Source organism: Phoca vitulina, unplaced genomic scaffold (assembly GCF_004348235.1).
Source record: "Phoca vitulina isolate PV1807 unplaced genomic scaffold, GSC_HSeal_1.0 scaffold13, whole genome shotgun sequence".
Lineage (NCBI taxonomy): Eukaryota > Metazoa > Chordata > Mammalia > Carnivora > Phocidae > Phoca > Phoca vitulina.
This window is the reverse complement of record NW_022589716.1, coordinates 25,290,123-25,310,767: the sequence shown is the minus strand read 5'-3', so window position 1 is coordinate 25,310,767 and position 20,645 is coordinate 25,290,123. Positions and strand designations below refer to the sequence as shown.

The window sequence follows — 20,645 nt, the reverse complement described above, 5'->3', positions numbered from 1 at the left end:
AGGGGGAGCGGCAGGCAGAGGGAGAAGCAGGCTCCCCGCCGAGCAAGGAGCCCGATGCAGGGCTCGATCCCAGGACCCTGGGATCATGACCTGAGCTGAAGGCAGAGGCTTAACCGATTGAGCCACCCAGGCATCCCTATATGCCTGATATTATTCAGTCCACACAACAAGCCGAACTGTAGATCTCAGATCCTGTTTTCCCTCCTCATTTTACGGATGAGGATTGCAAGAGGTTAAATGTCTTACCCAAGCTGGCACAGCTGGGAGATGGCAGAGCCATGACTCCCCCAGATATGTCTGGCATCAGAGTCAGGCAGTGCTCCCTCCACCCTGTCTGCATCTCCTGCTATCCTGTTGGAAGAGAGGAACCTCCAAAGATGCGCTGGGCTTTCTTTTTAGGCTTTGATGCAACTTGTGCATCATCAGTTTATATCTTCCCTCCTCTCGAGTGAGGCTTGGGAGTGCATGGTTGTTAGAACCTGGTTCTTTTCTCATTTGGACCATGACACAGTGAACCTGTGTGGGAACCAAGGGATTGTGTGAAAAATGGATTCTCTTGTGCAGTCAGCTTTGGAAACCTTGAGTCTTATGGCAGTTCAAGGGTGATTAAATCCTTCAACACCATGTTCATTTTGTAAAATTTCGGTCCTTCTTTCATTCTTCCTCTGTTACAAATTGGCCTCTCTCCTCCTGCAGACCCGAATCTTCAGCCCAGCACTGTCGCCAGCGCAGTGGAAGCCTTGAATCTCAGTCCCACCTGCTGTCTGAGATGGACAATGATAAGCCATTTTTCTCCCTCTCCAAATCCCAAAGAAGCAGTAGTACGGAAATCCTGGATGACGGGTCTTCCTACACCAGCCAGTCAAGCACAGAGTATTACTGCGTGACGCCCGTCGCCGGCCCCTATTACACTACCCAGACTCTGGACACTCGTGCCAGGGGCCGGAGAAGGTCCAAGAAACAGAGTGTTTCGACTTCAAATTCAGGAAGCATGCCCAACCTAGCACAAAAGGATAGTTTGAGGAATGGCGTCTACACAAAGAGCCAGGAACAACCTTCTTCTAGTTACTATATTGCTGGGTACACACCCTATCCCGAGTGCGATCTTTATTACAGTGGCGGCTACGTCTATGAGAACGACACGGAGGGACAGTACAGCGTCAATCCTTCCTACCGGGCCTCGGCCCACTATGGCTACGAGCGCCAAAGGGACTATAGCAGGTCCTTTCATGAGGATGAGGTCGACCGGGTGCCCCACAACCCATATGCAACTCTCCGGCTGCCCAGGAAGGCTGCTGCCAAGTCAGAGCACATCACCAAAAACATCCACAAGGCCTTAGTTGCAGAGCACCTGCGTGGCTGGTACCAGCGGGCCTCTGGGCAGAAGGATCAGGGGCACAGCCCACAGACTAGCTTTGACTCAGACAGGGGATCACAGAGGTGCCTGGGGTTTGCGGGGCTGCAAGTACCCTGCTCTCCCAGCAGCCGAACATCCTCCTACTCTTCCGGTAAGAATACTGCCTACTCACTTGATCCCCAGATCGAATTTACCTCCTGTCCCCGGCCCACCCTCCCCCCAAACCACTCCCCTCAGGGATCACAGGACCCGTATCCAAGGTCATGACACTGGTAGCCATTCCGTGGGGCCACAGTAAGAATTGCCAACTGAAACATAGTTCTTTCTCTTCGGCTTTCCAAAGAACACAGTCCACAGGAGTCCAATGGAGCAAATTGTAGATTCCAATCCAACAAGCATTCATTGAGCACCTATTCTGTGCTGCCCTGTGTTAGGGTCTTTCAAATATTCTATCTTTTCCCCATGTCATTAAAGTGTTCAGGTCACTGATGTTTGATATATTTAAAAAAAATAGAGTAAATCCGTCAGGTGAGCAGAAAGCATTAGGATTATGCATCCTTCCCTGTTCACCAGCAGGAACTTGATCTTCTAAAGGCAGTTTGTTTTGAATGTTCGGGTGGCTGTGTGAGGCTCTTAGTAATTCTGATGGGAGCCAGTAATTTGTAAGCCCTGTTCCTGGCACTGTTCTACGTGCTTCACGTGCTTTGACTCAATTCAGTAATCATATATACTCTGCTTTAGGGTTGATGTAAGGGATTTTCAAAGATAATTTTGGTTAGAGATGTTCCCTCATGCATTGACTTGGGCCCCTCACTCCACTAAAATCCATGGAGTACTTACTGCTTACCATTCGCTGAGTAGAGAAATGAGGGGAAAGAGGAATAGCTGTCCCTGGTTACATTGATTCAACAAACAAGCAGGCATGTCCCAGATGCTGAGGAACCAGGGTTGACCCAATTTTGGCCTTGAGGAGCTCACGGTCTAGTCAGTAGCCCGAGGAATGTATGCAAATTAAGCAATTTTGAGGCTCTAAAACGAATGAGTTCTTGAACTACGTGGAAACCTGAGGTCCTATGTTCTTGCCCCTCTTTCAGGCATGACCCCTTAGTAGGACACAGCACAGGGATTCCTGAATCACCTTGTAATAGTTGGTGAAAACTGTGCCTTTAAAAGTATCCTAAGCTTGTTGACCAGAGGCATTTCCATGGAGATTTCTATTTGGGTGTACGGTCTCTTCTGTTTGTGTAGGACTTTGGACTTCCACTAGGGCTTTCCCATTTATTACCACATCTACCATACAAAAAGGCTCCTGTCCTTACTCCTGGTTATTTATGGCTCATCTCTAGAGAACGCCTTTCTTCCCCCTAACGTTCAGGGCACTGCATGAGAATCTTTTCAAAAAACAAACATGGAGAGGGTGTTAGAAAGAAAGAACAAACAAGGAGGGCTGAGATGCATAAGGATGGTCATCAGGGCCCAGGGCTGGGGTGATGCCTTTTTAAGCAGGGAGGCTGGAGAGGAGCAGGCATCCCTCCAAAACCACAGCATTACTGCTGGTTGGCTCGGTGCCTGGGGCAAAGGTAAGAATGGAGTGAGTGCTTCTTGATTCACACCCAGTAGGAGCCTGGCTGGTAGCCGTGGGATTTGGCCCCACAGACCAAAAGGCATTTCATCCATGTTAAAGAATTAAAGGGATGGAATTAGAGCTCATTCCTGTCTACATTTTATAGCTACAAAAATGTATTACAACAGGCATGCATCATGGAGAGTTTCCTGTTATTTGCCAAAGTAGTCAGGGGTTTTGTAGCTCCTTCTAGCCATCTAAAGACTCTCTTGGTGACTCCGTTTTAGTAGTAATGACAGCCACCATCTCTTGGCAGCTTCCCCTGGGCCACGCCGCATGCTCGGTGCTTCGTGTGCACCATCCCATCTAATGTGTGCAAACAGTTGGGTACCGTGAGCACTGTTGTTAGGTCTATTATTACTGTCCTCATCTTGCAGCTGAGGCAGTTCTGGTTTAGAGAGTTGAAATGACCCTGGCCAAGCCCCAGAGCTAGTAAGTGCTTGACACCTTAACCACCAAGCTTTACAGCCCCTGACTCAGAGTTATGAAACATTCTTAGAAACTCGAAGTGAGAGAATTACATCTTTGAGTCAAAACCTCATGGCATCCAGGGCCACAGATGAGTTTTGAAAGGCGTCCGCCATACGCTGGTCACCAGGGCTTTGTGGGTGTGAGAAAGAAGACAAGGAAGGTGGCTGCCAAAAACAGGAAATGGAGGGGAGCTGGAAGGATCCTAGAGCGGTGCTGGCCTTAGACCACCAGCTGGGCGTTGTGGTCACCTTGTGCGTCCTGGGCATGGAGCAGGACTGGTTTTAGAGAGAGGACAACAAACGCCCTACGGTGAGACATTCACTGGGCTTTGCTCCCAAATGGTGCCCTTGTCTTGTTCCAGTTCAGTCCCTCAGTAGAACTAATTCCCTCCTGTACTAGTTACCCTCCCGCCCCTTCCCACACACACACTTTTTCTTTTAAGGCAAAAAGTATGCGTTGATCCTGCTAGTGGCTGGCGTTGCCTTGGGCCGAGGAGCAAGTCGTGACCCAACAGGGCAATTTACAGAGTGCTTTTCCTCCAAAGGCCTCCAAGAAACTCAAACTGGTCATCTTATCTTTACAAATAAAGCCTTATCTATCCAGCCACCTAGCCAGAATGGAGAGACTCTCTCCATATATGAGAATGTTTTTCCTACTTGTCTTTTAGGTTATTTTTTACACCATGCCTTTCAGTTAACTTTATTCCCATTAATAATATCAATAGTTATCATTTTGGGGGTGCTTTCTTTATACCAGGCACAGTGCTAGACATTCTCATATATAACTTATTCAATCCTGGTATCATCCCTATACAGGATATATTTGCATTATTATCCCCACTTTACAGGTGAAGAAACTGAGACATAAAGAGAATAAACTATTTGCCCGAGGTCACATGGCCAGTAAGTGACTAAATTAGATTAGGAACTCTATTGATTATAAACACTGGCTCTTAATCTCTGCACATAGATGATTATAATGTACATTTAAATGGCCTAAACAGTCTTTGCTTTGACTATTCCCACTAATTTTGTCTCTTTCCATTTTTACTTCTAGTATCTTCTACAAACGCTTCTGGAAACTGGAGGACCCAGATAGCTGTAGGGCTATCTGACTACGAGACCCCAGCACATTCTTCCTACACCAGCTGCTACGGCAACATCTATAATCCTTTGCCCTCCCCAGGCAGGTGAGAAAGCAATGCTCCAAAATTCTAGTAGCCTGTTCCTGGTCAGAACAATTGAGGAATTCATTTTTTTTTTTTTTTTTTTATGACCGCTCAAGGATCATCAGACTATAGCCTATGGGGCCCAAACCAGCTGCCACCTGTTTTTGTAAATTAAATTTTATGGGAAAACGGCCATGTTCATTCACGTACATTTTATCTATGGCTGTTTTTGCACCATGAGGGCAGAGTGGTAGCGACAGAGCCCTCGTGGCCAACAAAGCCAAAAATATCTGGCCTTTTTAAGAAAAGGTTTGTTGACTCCTAATCTAGATTGTTCGAATTTGACTCTGTTCCTCGTCTTCTGTAAGGTCTTAAATTCTGTGTCTGGCAGGGTTTTTTTTAATTGCAGTACTTTAAATGGTATTACTGATATATCCATTTAAGACTCTCCTGGAACCTTGGAGGAAAAATATCTCTGCTCCAGAAAAGGCTGTTCACATCAAAATTCCTCGTAGGCAGTTGGTGGGCTTGATTTCAGTGAACATTTGCTGCCTTTTTGTGTCTGATCCTGTGTTCCTTAAAAAGCTACAGACACAGCCAGTTGTCCTATTTGTAATCGTGGTTCTTTGTAAACATTAGGAGGAAACATACAAGAACAATTCGTTAAAATGTGATTTTAAAAAAAGATGGCTAACTCCGCATTACTTCTTTGTATATGCAAGAGGAGAGGAGTTTCTCACTTCTTTGTATATGCAAGAGGAGTTAAGTATGAAGAGGTCATTTCTCCCTGTCACTTTTCACAGGATATAATTCACACCCATCGTGCCAAGAAATAGAGCATTTTCTGTTTGTTTTTATTTAATTTTGCTCTAGGTCAAATTGCTTCAGGCATAGGGAGACTTACACAGACAATAACTTATCAAAGTGTCTAGCCTGGTGAGTTTGAGAGGTTAAATTTCTTTTCTTTTTTTTACTTCAATTTTTTATTTCAATTCTAGTTGATTAACCTCCATCAACCCTCAGTTTGTTCTCTATAGTTAAGAGTCTCTTATGGTTTGCTTTTCTCTCTCTCTCTTTTTTCCCTTCCATTGTTCATCTGTTTTGTTTCTTAAATTCCACATATGAGTGAAATCATAATTTCTTAATAAAGTACTCAGTGTTACAAACGAATTGGAGGTATTCGACCCCAAAGCCTTATTTTTCTTCTCCTTGTTCAAGGAGAGTTTTTCTTGGCTTGAACTATTAGGCCGATTGTCTCAACTCAACAAAGGGTGTGCTCAAAATAGGATTTTAGTGAAAATATACCTCAGGGGACTTCAGATAGCTTGGGTTTCTGTAAATAATGCTTGCAAATGAGTTAGGAGCAAGAACTAAAATGGCTTTGGCCCAAAATTGGAGCTGCACTTTTTTAAGTCAGTTCTCATCGTTTTGTATAATTCATTTGCAAATAGTTTTCCCCACTTGTACACTTTTACTTTCCTTTTCATGGACGCATGAGAAATAATATAAAAGCGCATGAGACAGTTTGAAAATCCTTAACACTACTTTCACTGAACTCAGGAAGTACTAAACATTTTTAGAGAAAGTCTGTTTTTACCAAGTGTGCCTGTCTATCTCAGAGAGCCAGCCCAAGATGGCTTGACGTGGAGTCTGATGTCAGAGGTGGGGTAATCTACAGGAAATTAGAAACTATTTAAAGATCCCTATTGTGTGTGCTCACACGCACATCATATGAGCTCATTGTGGAAAATTAGGAAAATAATAAAGGGATAAATAAGTAGGAAATCATTTACCCATAATTCTACCATCTAGAGATGGTAGCTGTTAGCATTTTGACACATTCCCCCATTTTCCAGTGTCCATTTTTAACATGGTGGTAATGATACCCTTATGTGCAGTTTTATACCTTTCATTGTCTATGAACTTCTGCATCCCAGTGTTTTACTTAATATCACAATATAAACATGTTCCCATATTTTTAAAAACTCATTAAACTTTATTTTATGTGATCCACATGATATTCCACTCAATAAATATACCATACTTTAACAGTTCCCATATTTTGAATTTGAATGGTTTTTAGATTTTTCTCTCTTTTTTTTATTGTAATGCGGCTGTTAATGTCTTTGTGCAGAATATTTGTCTGAATTCCAGATTATTGCCTTAGGATACATTCCAATAAGTAGAATTAATGGATTAAATTGAAAAGTGAATTTTTTTAAGCCCTTGCTTTCCAGAAAGATTTGCCAATTTACCCTCCCAGCAACAGAGGTACGGACGGGTGTGCTTATTTCCATCTATTTGTCTATTTAGGATTTTTTTTTTTTATTATACCTCCGAGTGATCAACTTAACTTGACCTACTAACAAAGCAAGTATCATAACAGCCATCCATTAAGTTTTAGAAATTTGCTGTAAAATTATGTTATTTTTGATGAAAACATAATTTTTATTTATTTATTTTTTTAATATTTTTTTTTAAAGATTTTATTTATTTATTTGAGAGAGAGGTTGAGAGGAGAGAGAGAGCACATGAGAGGGGGGAGGGTCAGAGGGAGAAGCAGACTCCCTGCTGAGCAGGGAGCCCGATGCGGGACTCGATCCCGGGACTCCAGGATCATGACCTGAGCCGAAGGCAATCGCTTAACCAACTGAGCCACCCAGGCGCCCCGAAAACATAATTTTTAAAATAAGAGAGAAATTAGGTTTCAAGATAAAGGCAAAAAGAAAACCTTTAGATCTGCCCTGAAGTTCAAGATTTGAGTAATTTTTTAAACAAATGAAGTACATAGTATTTCAAGATCCTTTCCCCCGGAGTGTCTGGCTCTTAACATTTACAGAAAGCTACACATTTTTACCAATAAAACTTTGTTTCCAAGTATGCTGTGGTAGAATTGTCAGTGGCGTAGACTTTCTAAAATCATAAATGTCAACGTCTCTTAGGCTCCCCTAGTATATAATGCACTCAGATCCTTGGCTCTGTGTGTGCTGCAAACTGTGCTTTCAAATAACTTCTTCCCCTTGCCTTCCTGTTTCCATTTCCCATCCTCTTCCTTATGTAACTCTACCTCTACTAGGCAACGCCGAGGGCTTCTGTCGCGGAGAATGGTTGGGTCTCCCGAAATGAGCTCAGCTTTCAGTTCTCTTTTGCTCAGTGTAGCCGCTGTAGTAAGTACAGCCCTCAGATCCTCTGCTGCATCTTGCCTCGTAGCAGGAGCTTTGCTTGTTCTGGCTGGTGTGTGAAGCTATGGAAATCTGACTTTGTGTTTATATTAGATGAAAACACTAAACACCTGGTTTCACATAGTATTTCTTTCCGCAGCTCTCCTTCCAGTGACTTTTTAACCATCTTGACTAAAGAAATGTAAAATAAAAAGAAACCTACTAACTATCTAACCTATTCTAGATGACTGTTGCAGGAATGAGGTTTTGCCTGTTGGAATGTTTTGTGTTATAGGATGCCTTCCTTTGGATATGCCATCCAAGTATGCCTATGATTTTTGAATGTGGTGTTGTCTCCAATTTATGTTCGACCCATAGGCCCTAGGGATGTAAGATGTGTCCCTGAGTGCCCCTGCCTGCCACTAAATATATTCCTTTGTCCCTGAGGAAAGCATCTAGTATATTCCCTTAATTTGAAGAATACTTAAAATGTGGCTCTCAAAAATACTTTTTAAAAAGTTAAAAATATGACTCTCACAGAGAGAGAAAATAGGCATGTGTCAAAGATTTGTTTAACTCATTAATGAGAGAACTAACAGAATGGTAAAGCTGCTTCCAAGAGAATTCAAAAGACTGAATTGAACACACTGAAAGATAAAAGGCTGGAATAAGATTACTAAATAAGATTAAAAAACCAGTTAATGGCCTACAGGGCAATAAAACTATAACCATAATCTTTTTATAGTAGATCAAAGTTATTTGTATTTCTTCCAGACAAAAAACCTACAAGTTAACATGTAACTTACCACAATCTGGATCCTAATCAATGGTAAATATAAGTGAGACAAAGGAATATCTCCCTAGAGAATTAAGTACACCTTGCATGGGCCTTTTCGACAATTCGCCAGTGGGACAATGAAAGAACACACCATCATCCTTTGCCTTGACAGTGCTAGAATTCTACTAATTCTTTGAGTAGAGTCATCTTTGTACTCTGGTAATAAAAATGACCACAAGTAATAACTCTCCTGGTTTCCTTTAATAGACAGTACCCAGAGATCAGTCAACTGGACGGCACAGATGGAAGCCGGTTGGAAGACAGCCTGGAGAGCAGGGAGCAGAAGCTCTTTTGGCATGAAGATTCAAAGCCTGGAACATTAGTCTGAACTGCAGTTGGACCTCTTGACCAAGCACTGCATTCTCACACTAGTGTGCCTTGCAAAATGTGTTCGTCTTCCCAGAAAGCTATCCGGCTTTAGAAAGCTAAAGGCATCCCAGGTCGGAGAGACCCTGAACCACTTGCCCTTCCAACTCCGGGCACTCACGTGACAGAGCAAGGTGGAGCCGTGGCCACGAAAGGACTCAGCGTTTATCATTAGCAAGCACTTTTTAAGGGAATAAAAGTTGTTGAAGGCAAATCGCAAAACTGTGAAAAGTGCGTTCAGGGTCCCCGACAGGAAAGAAGGACGGGAAATTTCAGAGCACAATCCAGAATGATGAGGAAAGGGAAACAGAAGCTCCTTAGTCATTAATCACCTTCAGAAAGTTTGGGTTTGTGAGCCGGTGAAGAATAACTTGGCTATCTCTACCCAGACATGAACAATTTAGACAGTATTGGAAAATTACTTGAAGAGAAGCTGGATTTTCATGAAGTTCTGAATGAGTGTAAATGTTTTTAGGATATTATAAAGAGTGATGGTTTTCATAAGCACCATAAAATGGGTTCTGGAAAGACTTAGCATCCTGTAATATAACTTTATGGTAGCAGATTGGGGAAAACAAAGCAGCCCACTGAATAATTGACAAACTCTGCTTGGAGAATGTTCTAAGGTACAATATTATTGGGCTCCTTTTTTTCTTTCTATACCAATGGCCTGATGGGTGATTATTCAGGCTGGTAACTCTCCGATTTGGCTGCCATTTGAAATGGCAGACCTGATATGGAAAGTTTTTCTAACCAAGAGTTTGAAAAAGTATTTTAAGGTCATACAGAAAGAACCCAAAACAAAACGAAATGAAAAAACAAAAGCCACAGCATTTTCAATGAATTGCGTGCCTTAAAATGGTGAACATTAGAAAAGTAAGCATATTGTCCAGATTCCACGGGGGGTTCTAAGTCACCAAATGACAAAAAACAAGATTAATCATTAAAAAACAAAACGAACAAAAACAAAAACAAAAAAACTCCAAGCTGCAGTAGATTTAATTATGAGGCTAAAACTACCTCATACTTTACTCGGAAGAACTAATTAGCTATGGTTTATTGTAGTGTTTTTAAAAAAAACAAAAACAAATATTTCCATATTCCAGATTGCTCTTTTTTGTCATCTTCACTCTGCTTCAATAGTCCATAAAAGGTGCTCCCTTCCCCCGTTTTATACAGGTTTCATGTTCATATTGTGAATAGAGAAGTTTCTGAACAACTTTTTTGGAACATTTTCTATCTATATTCCAAAGCATGTAATATATACATAAAAATGCTTTGTTAAACTGGTCCTTAGTCATTTGTATCATTAAATATGAAGTTTGGGAGAAAAATTTGGAACAAAAAAGAAGACATGCAAAAAATAATAAGTTATTCCTTTTTGCCTACTTGTATAGCGTTCTAGAAACAGAAATACCCTTTTGCATATTCTTTTACTGTTCTGACTTTTTAAGACCTATTATTTTTTTACATAGGTCAATAAACTGAGGTGTGCTACTGAAAATGTTTACGTATTCTTCCATTACATTCAGGGTTCAGACAAAGCAGTTTAAAGTGCTCTACTTCAAGTAATCATGTTGGACAAGATTGTGGATTTTTTGTTCTAGTATTAGCATATTTTATTGATGCCAAGATGCACATTTTTTCATATTTACATCTTTGAAATCAGGATGCATCTTTTGATGGATGGCATGCTCTCAATGAACTGGCAGTGTTTTTTTTTTCTTAGTGCTACATAAAATAATGCTGTGTCTTACAATAAAGTTGTCTTAGAATTGATGAAATACGGTAGTTTATTGCCTCACTGAGGATGACAGATGTGAATTTTTAGGCTTCCTAATCTTGCAAATGTTGTTTATTTGTAACAAGTCATCCATCCTAGTTTTGCCGACTGGCAAACAGGTCTTCTAAATTCAAGAAAGTGTTTCATCTGACATCTATTTATCCTGCACAATGGGGAAAGGGAATAGGAAATGAAATGTAGGAAGACCTTAATATTTCTGTGCAAGTATCTCAGATGGAAATAACCTTCTTCTGTTTAAGAAAGGGAATGCTCAGAATTGCAAGTACACTTTGAAAGAATGCATGGAACTTGGCTCCCAAATGGTTAAAGAAGGTACAGAAATGGAAGCACAGTGGGCCTGCTGTTTGATTTTTTTCCCCTGTCCTTTTAGGAAAACCTCTCTCTACCACATGTTTGGTATGTTTATTAATAACCAAAGCATGGCAAAGGTAAATTATTCAACATAAACCATTGATCTGTTTCTTATTACAAGATGTCATATTTTCCTGATAAAAATTTTAAATTAAAAAAATTTTAAATTCAAACACAAAGCAAATAAATAACATAAGAACATAATTATGCCCTGGAAGCCTAATGTTACCAGATGTAAGAATTGTTCATTTATTTTCTATTAGTTCACATTTTCTTCTATGCATACAGTAATGTTTTAAAAATTCAGCATCATACTGCAAGGACAGTTTACAACTTGTTTTTTTCACCTACCATATCGTGGGCCTCTCTGTGTCAATATATATTGATCTACCTCATAAAGATGTATATTTTACAAGGTGGATTTTTTTCAATTGCCTCACCTTCCTTGCTGTTCATATTTTTTCCTATATTTGAGAAAATTCTTCAAAATTCTTTCTTGTACTCATATAAGCTTAATGTTACAAGTAATAAAGATTCCAGAATTGTTTCAAACTATTAGTTTGGCCTGTTCTTAGGAACAAAGGTTCAGACTAAGAGTTCCTTCAAATGTTAGCCCTTCAGAGCATTCAGGAGTGGAATAATGACTTTCTTCAGGACAGTAGAAAAGTTAGAATTCTTTTCTAGAGTAATTTTCAAAGGATCAGTGGTGAGAGACAAGTTTTTAAAATTTTCAACTATGTGGGCCTCTAGTTTTGTGAAGACGAAGATGAATTACTAAGGAAAACAATTTAAAAAAATGAATTCCTAGGGAAGTGGAAAAAAACAAATAGATACAAAAATATACATTCCTGCTCATTATTAGATTCATCGGGCATAAAACTACTCTGTCGAGTCACAATCACAGATTCTAAACACGGACTCTTACTTTCTGTACTTACCGCAATTTACATTCCACTAACAGTTTCTCAACTCCCCGTGTTTCTCACTGAAGTATAGTTAACATACGGTGTGCTGTTGCAGGTGTATAATGTATTGATTCAACAATTCCATGCCTGACTCAATGCTCACGGCCGTAAGAGTATCTGGACCACCCTCTGAGTACCGCTAACTTGGAGCTCTTCACAGGAGGTTCCCATCCATGCATGTTAATAAGGCAAGTCATTCTTCGTCCCCTGTTACCTCATAAGCCATGGAGCTGCAGTTCATCTCCAAAGAGAAAAATCTGTTTAACACATACATGGAGCCCTGTAGGATGCAAAACTTAACTCATCTTTCTGCTCAAACCCTTTCTTTACCTCTCATGTTCCTCATGTTTCTCACTCCAGCCCAGTCCCCTCCTCTGGGTCCTCATCGGACTCTTCTGCCTCCTCTCCACCCCCCATCCTTGTGCCACCCTGGAACAGCAAAAAGAAAAGTGAGTCCTGCTGCAGAAATGAGTTGGCATTCATAGATTTCCGGTTCAGTGTGTGCCGTGAAGTGTCGTGCGTATGAGCTGCTCCAATCCCCACGACAGCCCAGTGACTTGATGTTCTCTCCATGTTACTGAATCTGAGAATTGGGAAGGGCAAGTCATTTGTCAAAAGTTGTGCAGCACTTGGGAGAAAAGCAGGAAATGGGTTTTGATTCATCCAACACCAAATCCTAAACTACTGCAGCCTTGTTCCAAGAACAATTTCTCCGCAGTCGGGTAGCAAACAAGATTATTAAGAATATATTATAGGGGGCACCTGGGTGGATCAGTAAGTTAAGCGACTGACTCTTGGTTTCAGCTCAGGTCATGATCTCAGTGTCCTGGGATCGAGCCCGACTTCGGGCTCCACGCTTACTGCCGAGTCTCCTTGGGACTCTCTCTCCCTCTGCCCCTCCCCCTGTGCTCTCTCTCAAATCAATAAATATTTTATAAAAAATATATATACATATATATATAAATGAAAATTGAGTGAATATATGCTAAGCTCAGCTGTCCTTGTTTTTTGGTTTTTTGTTTTGTTTTGTTTTGTTTCCATTACCAGTGGCAAAAAGGCAAAGGCAGGCCTCAGTCTGAATATAGGTGAAGATAACCCTTATCTGGGTTACTACCCAGCCTTGCAGCCTGGTAGGCTGCATTATGTATTGCTACGTGAGCTCATCAGTGGACCAAGTACATTTGTTAAATTCTTTTCAAGTCAATAAAATGTCTCACACCAGTGAATATACTTGTTACAATTAGAGATAACCATAATGAGCTAAATATTGATCAGTAGCACTGAAAATATCTATCAATCTTTCTCCATTTCTGATGGTTCAGGGCAGTAGGATAATATGAAGTTTATATGCTCTGCCACCATGACCCCGAGGAGTCCTCTCAGAATTGACCTCTATCAGATGTATGTGCCCGTGGGCTTTCGCTCTTGATTCTCCTTGGAAAGAGTGAATCTGGGATTAATCCCCTATTAGAATCTGAGCCCAGTGCCAAAAAATCCTTCTAATACTTCCCACCTTTTCTACTTTTGATGCCTCATGGAGTCTATCTCCCCTGCAAAAGAAAATAGGAACTATGCATCAAGATTTGTTTTAGCAGTACTTAGCTGATTCTTAACATCAACACACACACAAACACATTTTCTCCCTTTTCCTTTGCTTTTGAATATCAGCAGTCTTGACAAGAATGGTGTATTGGGACCAAGGGAATGGGGATGGGAGCTGACTTAACTTCTGAGTTTTAGATAATTATCTCTTCTTAAATGCTTGCTACTCTTAAGAAGTGTCCAAGGTTAAAAGTTCTGTGATTTTCAACTAGGGCTGTACCACCAGCTATGGGGCATTTGGAAACGTGAATGTGTTGCTGTATTTTAGAATCCCTCAATGATTTGGAAATACTACTGACATATAGGGACCAGGGACATTAAACAGATACAAGGCATGGGATTGACCCATACAATAAATAGTTGTTCTATCCAAACTGCCCAAAGTGACCCCACTGAGGAACCCTGGGCGTCTTACCTAGGAAAATGTGTTAAATCCACTTCTGTGGGTGCTGCCCTCCAGTGTTTGAAGGAGAGATTTCTCAATTCTGAAGGGAAGAAAGGAGATGATGGTTTCCTGAGGGTGGGGGAGAGATTGTATATGAGTTAAAAAGGTATATATCCAACAAATAGTAGAACACCGACGATGGCCACTGTTCCAGGCAGTGAGGATAGAATGTTTTCCTGAAGCTGGCTGTCCAATCAATGAGGGAGAAACAGAAGTGACCAACGTGAATAACTTGGAAGGAACATTAGTCTTATGAAAGCCAAGCGTGGTGAGAAAAGAAAGGATGTAGATGATACCCTAGGTTGTTGGGACACAATGGGGTCTTTGGGGCGTTGATGCTTCATCCCAGGCTTGGGGGTCGGTAAGAGAAGTCCAGTTAAGCAAGAAGGAAAAGAAGCTCTCCCAGGGTTAAGAGAATGTCACCATGGGGGAGCCTGGATGGCTCAGTTGGATAAGTGTCTGACTCTTGATTTCAGCTTGGGTCATGATCTCATAGGTTGTGAGGTCAAGCCCTGCATAGGGCTCTGCACTGGGCATGGAGCCTGATTAAGATTCTCTCTCTCTCTCATCCTCTCCTTCTGCCCTCCCCTCTTAAAAAAAAAAAAGAGAAAGAGATTGTTACCATGGCATCACCAAAGCCCTAAAGCGAGAAGCAACTTAGCCAGTTTCAGAAACTAAAAAAATAGGAAGACTTATTATTCCAGGATTGAAGAAGTATAGGTAATTAGAAAGAAAGCTGCCGGGGCGCCCGGGTGGCCCAGATGGTTAAGCGTCCAACTCTTGGTTTGGGCTCTGGCCCTGATCTCATGGTTGTGGGATCAAGCCCCATGTGGGGCTCCATGCTCAACGTACAGCAAGCTTGTCCCTCTCCCTCTGCCCCTCCCCCCACTCAAATAAATAAATAAGTAAAATCTTTAAAAAAGAAAGAAAGGTGCCATTTTTGAGTTCTCACTATAGTCCCAACAATGGGCTAAGTGCTATCATTTGATTTAATCCTTCCTACAACTGTGTGACAAAGATGGTCTTAGCCCGGAAAAGGATATGAAGAGAGAGGCTCAGAAAGATTACCATGGCCTCAGTTACCAGACCACAGAGTAAGTTGTAAAGCTAAAAATTCAAACCATCTTTGTCTGACCAAACCTCATGCTCTTTATTAACCATGACATTATAGAAAAGCAGTTGCTCACCAAGTACTTCTGTTAAATGGAAGCCAAAGAAAATGACAAGAGAAAGGAAGGAGCAGACAAAAGAGCTGCCCTGGGTCAATGGGAGGGTTGGAAATCTGATCAGCAAGGTGAAAATAGGGGAAAAGACTTCAGGGCGGTTGGCAGTGCATGGGTTTTCCAAGATAGGCACGTCGGACAGTTCTGATCGGGGTGTGGCTTGAAGATGTTCCTAATGAAGGGCCAACTGGGGGAGAATTATCTTTGCAAAAAGGGTGGAGGAAAAGAGCAAAGGCATGTGGAGAATATACTTGAAATGTTGGTCAGTGGGTTGTGAATAGTGAATTAAATTAGCATTGCAGCCTCCCACCCCTGCTCCCATGCAAAACAAACACTTAACATTCCTTGGAAAACCATTCTTCGTGTTGTCCTCTCCTCAGTTTCAAAAGAAATTGGCTCCATAAGGAGATAAAAGATTGGGAAGCCAGAGTGAGAAAGATCTCATCAGGGAAACTGGCAACCCATGCCTGGGAAGGACATTCTCCTCAGCCCTTCAATTACCAGAAGATAGTGGGTGTCTGGGTAGACATCACCATCTTTATAAAGCAGTGGTTAAGCGTGTGGGCTTTGAAGTCAGGCAGACCTGGAGACGGGTTGCCCGGCTTGAAATCAATGCTAGCCCCACCACTTGATGAACCCTATGAACTAGGGTAAGTTTTCTAACTTCCCTGGGCCTCAGTTTCCCCACTAGTACCCATCACACAAGGGTATTTGTGGGCTGCACAAGATAATGCATGTAAGAGTGAGGCACAACATCTAGTCTCTAGCAGGTGCTTCATGAGATAAATTATTTCCTGGAAAAAAAGAAAAGATGGGAAATGATGGTTGAATATTAAACGAGATCTAGAAAGTTGAGGTTCTGAGGATTGGCACCGCCTGAAATGACACCACTCTTGAAATTACTCATCACTGTCAAGAGCTGATTGCATTTCAGGCACTGTCATGGGCATAGTACCATACTGGAATATTTTTTTCTTTTTGAATCCTTACATCAAATTTACAATTATTAATCCCCAACAAAAGCTCGGGGAGGTTAAGTGCTTTGCCCAAGTTACATATCTAGAAGGCACCCAGGCCTGGATTGCACCTCACAAATGCATAAAACAGAACCTTTGTAAAGTAGGACTTTGTGCCACTCTGGAGTCTGCCATGGATGGAAGACACGCCAAGGTTTAATCCACGAAGTCAAGCCGATTAAGGTGTTTTCCAGACTTTTCAACCAGAGATCTCATGCAAGGCCCGGCCCAGGGCGACGTGCACTTGCAAGAGCCTGGGAGTTTACCTGCTTAAACTATGTGCCCAGCTGCCTGACTTGCTTCACCCCGGGCTTAGTTCTGCTGCTGGCTCAAGGACTACACCTGCCCTTTTATGCGCAGAAGAATGCAAACAAGCCAGCCAGCAGAGGGACCAGATTCAGCAAATGAAAATCAAAATGCTAAGTTCAATTTTAAAAAAATAGCTCTAACTGTCAAATTTTGTCATTTACTAAAAAAGAAAAAGGTAGATACAGGACATTTAGGGCATCCTGGAAAAAACTCACCAAGGGACACAACACGAAATCATTCAATTCAGAACATGTACCATAGATATGGGACACCTGGCAATCCCATTTGCCAGGCCACTGCCCACTGGCAGGTGGGACAATAATAGATGCTTGAGAAGCTCTTGTGGATGGTTTTCTAGAAAGGTAAGTGTCACACCCTCCGGGTCCATGAAGAGGTTCCCCCTGCTCAAGCCAGAGTGTTTCTTCAGACCAGGAGCCTTCTAGATCAGGCCCAGTTTTGTCTGAAAACATGCAAAGAATGTGTGGAAGTTCTTCCAGCAGAGCGTGCCTTAGAAAATTACTTTTCCTAAAACGTACTTTTTCTCTGGCCTAGAATTCTGGCTCCTGCAAATTTGGTCAATGAGGACACCTAGAGGCCGGCTTGGGTTATCACAGGCAGGAGGTTTCTGATGGGCCTCCCAGTGATACTGAATTAAAATCCTGTGTGTGTGTACAAACAAGTTTCAGTAGCCTTGCAGGGAAAAAAAAAAAAAAAAATCAATTTTGAGTGTCCAACGCCTTGATTTATTAGCTGTGTCTTCTTGGGGAAATCGTTTAAATTTTTAAAAACTTCACTTTTCTATAAAATAGGAAATAGCAATTTTAACAATCTCGCAGTATTGTAAAAATTCAATAAAACTGTAACTTAAGGAAGTTAGCACAATGCCAGGGATACAGAAAAACCTCATAAATGTTTCTTGTCATTACTGTTTCCAATATGACATTACAAGGCAGTGTAATATTAGAGAGTTGTAATTAATAATATTTAACGTTATTAAATTTAAATGTTAATACAATTAAAAGAGTAAATATTATTAATATTTAAGATTCACTGAATGCCAGGGCCAGGATTTGGGTGAAGGGATTGAGCTTCTCGCTCAGGTGCGAAAATGTAAAGAGGCATCGGAAAACCCATTTGACAAGATAAATAATATTTGGGGGCACCTGGGTGGCTCAGTCATTAAGCGTCTGCCTTCGGCTCAGGTCATGATCCCAGGGTCCTGGGATCGAGCCCCGCATCGGGCTCCCTGCTCTGCGGGAAGCCTGCTTCTCCCTCTCTCACTCCCCCTGCTTGTGTTCCCTCTCTTACTGTGTCTCTCTCTGTCAAATAAATAAATAAAATCTTTTTAAAACAAAAAGATAAATAATATTTTAATGCTTTTTTTTTTTTAAATCAAAACTTAGACAAAGAAAATCCATGACGAACAAAACGTTAACATCTTAAGTAAGGGCAGGAAGGGCAGGATCAGTATTACTGGTCATTCCTTTTTCCTCAGGCTCCATTATGGCTCAGCACTACAGCACTGTGCTAGTGCTTAAACCTAACAAGCAGAGGCCAGGTTCTATATACCCATTTTACAGATAAGGAAAGAGAAACCCAGAGGAGCTGCTCAGATGCACTGCCCACATAATCAACTATAGGGCTAGCAATCTCCCCCAGATCTGAATGATTCTAAAGCTCGTGTCCCGCCCCCTTTCTATCTTGTTCATACTTCCCATTCACGAAGTGATGCAGGCTCAAGGTTCTCTACCCCATGGTGTCATTTCACTTGTACTGTGTTTAGAGTTGCCAGATCTAGCAAACTAAAGTGTGTCCAGTTCAATTTGAAGTTGAGATAAACCACAAATAATTTTTAGTATGTGTATGTCCCATGCATATCCTTTATTTTATCTGGCTGCCCTCCTCCCCACCCCATCACCAAGGAGACCAGACATTTTAATAAATAGAGCTCACAATTTCAAAATGGAATAAACCTGCTGGATTAATCCTGCCATTTCTGTACTGAGCACAGATCAGGAATGGTAGATGGCTTCGACAGAGTTACAAGCTTCTCCCCCCCAGTAAAATAGAAAACTGGCTTAGTATCTTCGCTTAAAGGCAAAGGGACCGTTTGAGCCTCATCTGGCCTTACAAAGTGCTTCTTTTGGTCTTTACTGAGATGTTCTAGGATAAGAAATTACAAGCCTGAGTTGAAATAAAATAAAGAAAATGCTTTAGGCGTTTTGGGTTGCGTGTCCTGCAAATACTATTTGTTATTTTGAGATCTCTGGCTCCAGGCGCCATAAATTATTTCCTTGGCAGAATAATATTCTGAACCCTAATGATTTGCTTCCATTCACAGTGCAATGAAGATGATTGAGAACGAATGAAATCTGTTCTTTAAAAGAACTGGTAATCATGTCTCCCACCTGGAGCTGAACCATTAGCAAATTTCAGCCCCTTAGAGCTCAGTAAATTGAATATATTGTCAGAAAGTATTTCTTCTAATAATGTTACTGCATACAGATGAAGGAGAAAAATATTTCAGGGGTAACCTGAACTTTAAGTACTATTTGAATTATTAGGTTTTTAATTATGTAAGAGTGAATCATTAAAACCTGTCAACGGATTCTTAGTAAATTGCATGACTTGAACAACCATTTCAGTCTCAAATTCATACCCTACCACACAGTGAAAATTTCCTAGCTCCCTCCCAGATTAATACTGGTGTGTGTGTGTGTGCGCACACGCGTACATGCCTACCCTCCTCCCCCTTTAGTCCGTGAGCTCTTAGAGACCAAGGACCATGTCTTATTTGAATATGTGTTCCATTTAGAATCGAAAATTAATTCTTTATCTAGCAAGTGCTTGTGGAATTGCGCGGTGTATACACGCTGGATTCGTTTGCTAGGGCTGCATAAACAAAGAATCACAAACTGTGATTAAACAACAGAAATGTACTGTCTCGTGCTTCTGGAGTCTGAGATAGGGTGATGGCAGAGTCGGTTCCTGCCGAGGCTGTGAGAGGGACTCTTCTATAACCTCCCCTCCTGTTGCACCTGAAATATGGAAGTGATAAGAAGGCACACTCACTTCCCACTCTTTCTGTTTCCAAGGAGGGACTTCAGCTAGGCCCGTGTATGCTGTATCTATCTAAGAAGCTGAAAAAGAAAACATACCGGTGCTCCAGCCCTACAGTGGACCAACTAAATCAGAATATTTGAGGGAGAAGCCAACCACTGATTTTGTTTTCAGTGGTCAGGTGATGCTACTATGCACCGTGGGGGATGAGAACAAGTGCGCGACAGCTGGCCTCGCCCCTGCGTCTTCCCTCACCTGGGAATCCTCTTCCTCCGTTTTCAGTGTGCCTGCCTCTAGAGCTGGAGCATTCGGCCGGTTCCCCAGCCCTGGGGTAGCCACGGTTTCTCCGAGCAAGATCGCCGAGAGAGACCCGCCATGCAGAGCTGCCGCGGAGTCCCAGGTAATGTTGGCTGACCTGAAGCCTGCGTCCCCGGGAGCCTCTTTAACATGCAGGCTCCGATTCAAGAGGTCTAAGGCCAGGAGTCTGACCTGCATTTTTTTAAATGATTTTATTTATCTATTTGACACAGCGAGAGAGGGAACACAAGCAGGGGGAGTAGGAGAGGGAGAAGCAAGCTCCCCAAGGAGCAGGGAGTCCGATGCGGGGCTCGATCCCAGGACTCTGGGATCACGACCTGAGCTGCCACCCAGGCACCCCCTGACCTGCATTTTGAATGCATTCCCATGCACGCCTTAGTTTCTTGTCCATGGCCCACACTTTAAGTAGCAAGATGGTGCCATCTTAAAACCATCCCTTCTGATCCAGCTTTTATCTGTTATACATGCATATATCTATTTTACTTTCCTATATGACACCGGTGTCCTTTTGCTGAACTTGAAAAGGGGGTAGCATTTATTGGAAAAACCATAAAACTCCAGTAAACT

At 41.9% G+C, this 20,645-nt stretch overlaps 1 protein-coding gene across 5 annotated transcripts in view; it reads left to right on the top strand.

Annotated features, from left to right (window-relative positions):
• Positions 1-10,489, top strand: part of FRMD4B (FERM domain containing 4B) — a 325,272-nt gene extending 314,783 nt beyond the window's left edge. For all 5 annotated transcript variants that reach the window (XM_032411740.1, XM_032411738.1, XM_032411737.1 and 2 more), the window contains 3 exons: positions 697-1,508; positions 4,509-4,641; positions 8,827-10,489. In XM_032411740.1, coding sequence (XP_032267631.1) covers positions 697-1,508; positions 4,509-4,641; positions 8,827-8,947 — 1,066 coding nt within the window. In that variant the 3' untranslated portion in view covers positions 8,948-10,489. The remainder of the gene's footprint in view (positions 1-696; positions 1,509-4,508; positions 4,642-8,826) is intronic.
• The last annotated feature ends 10,156 nt before the right edge of the window (positions 10,490-20,645 follow it).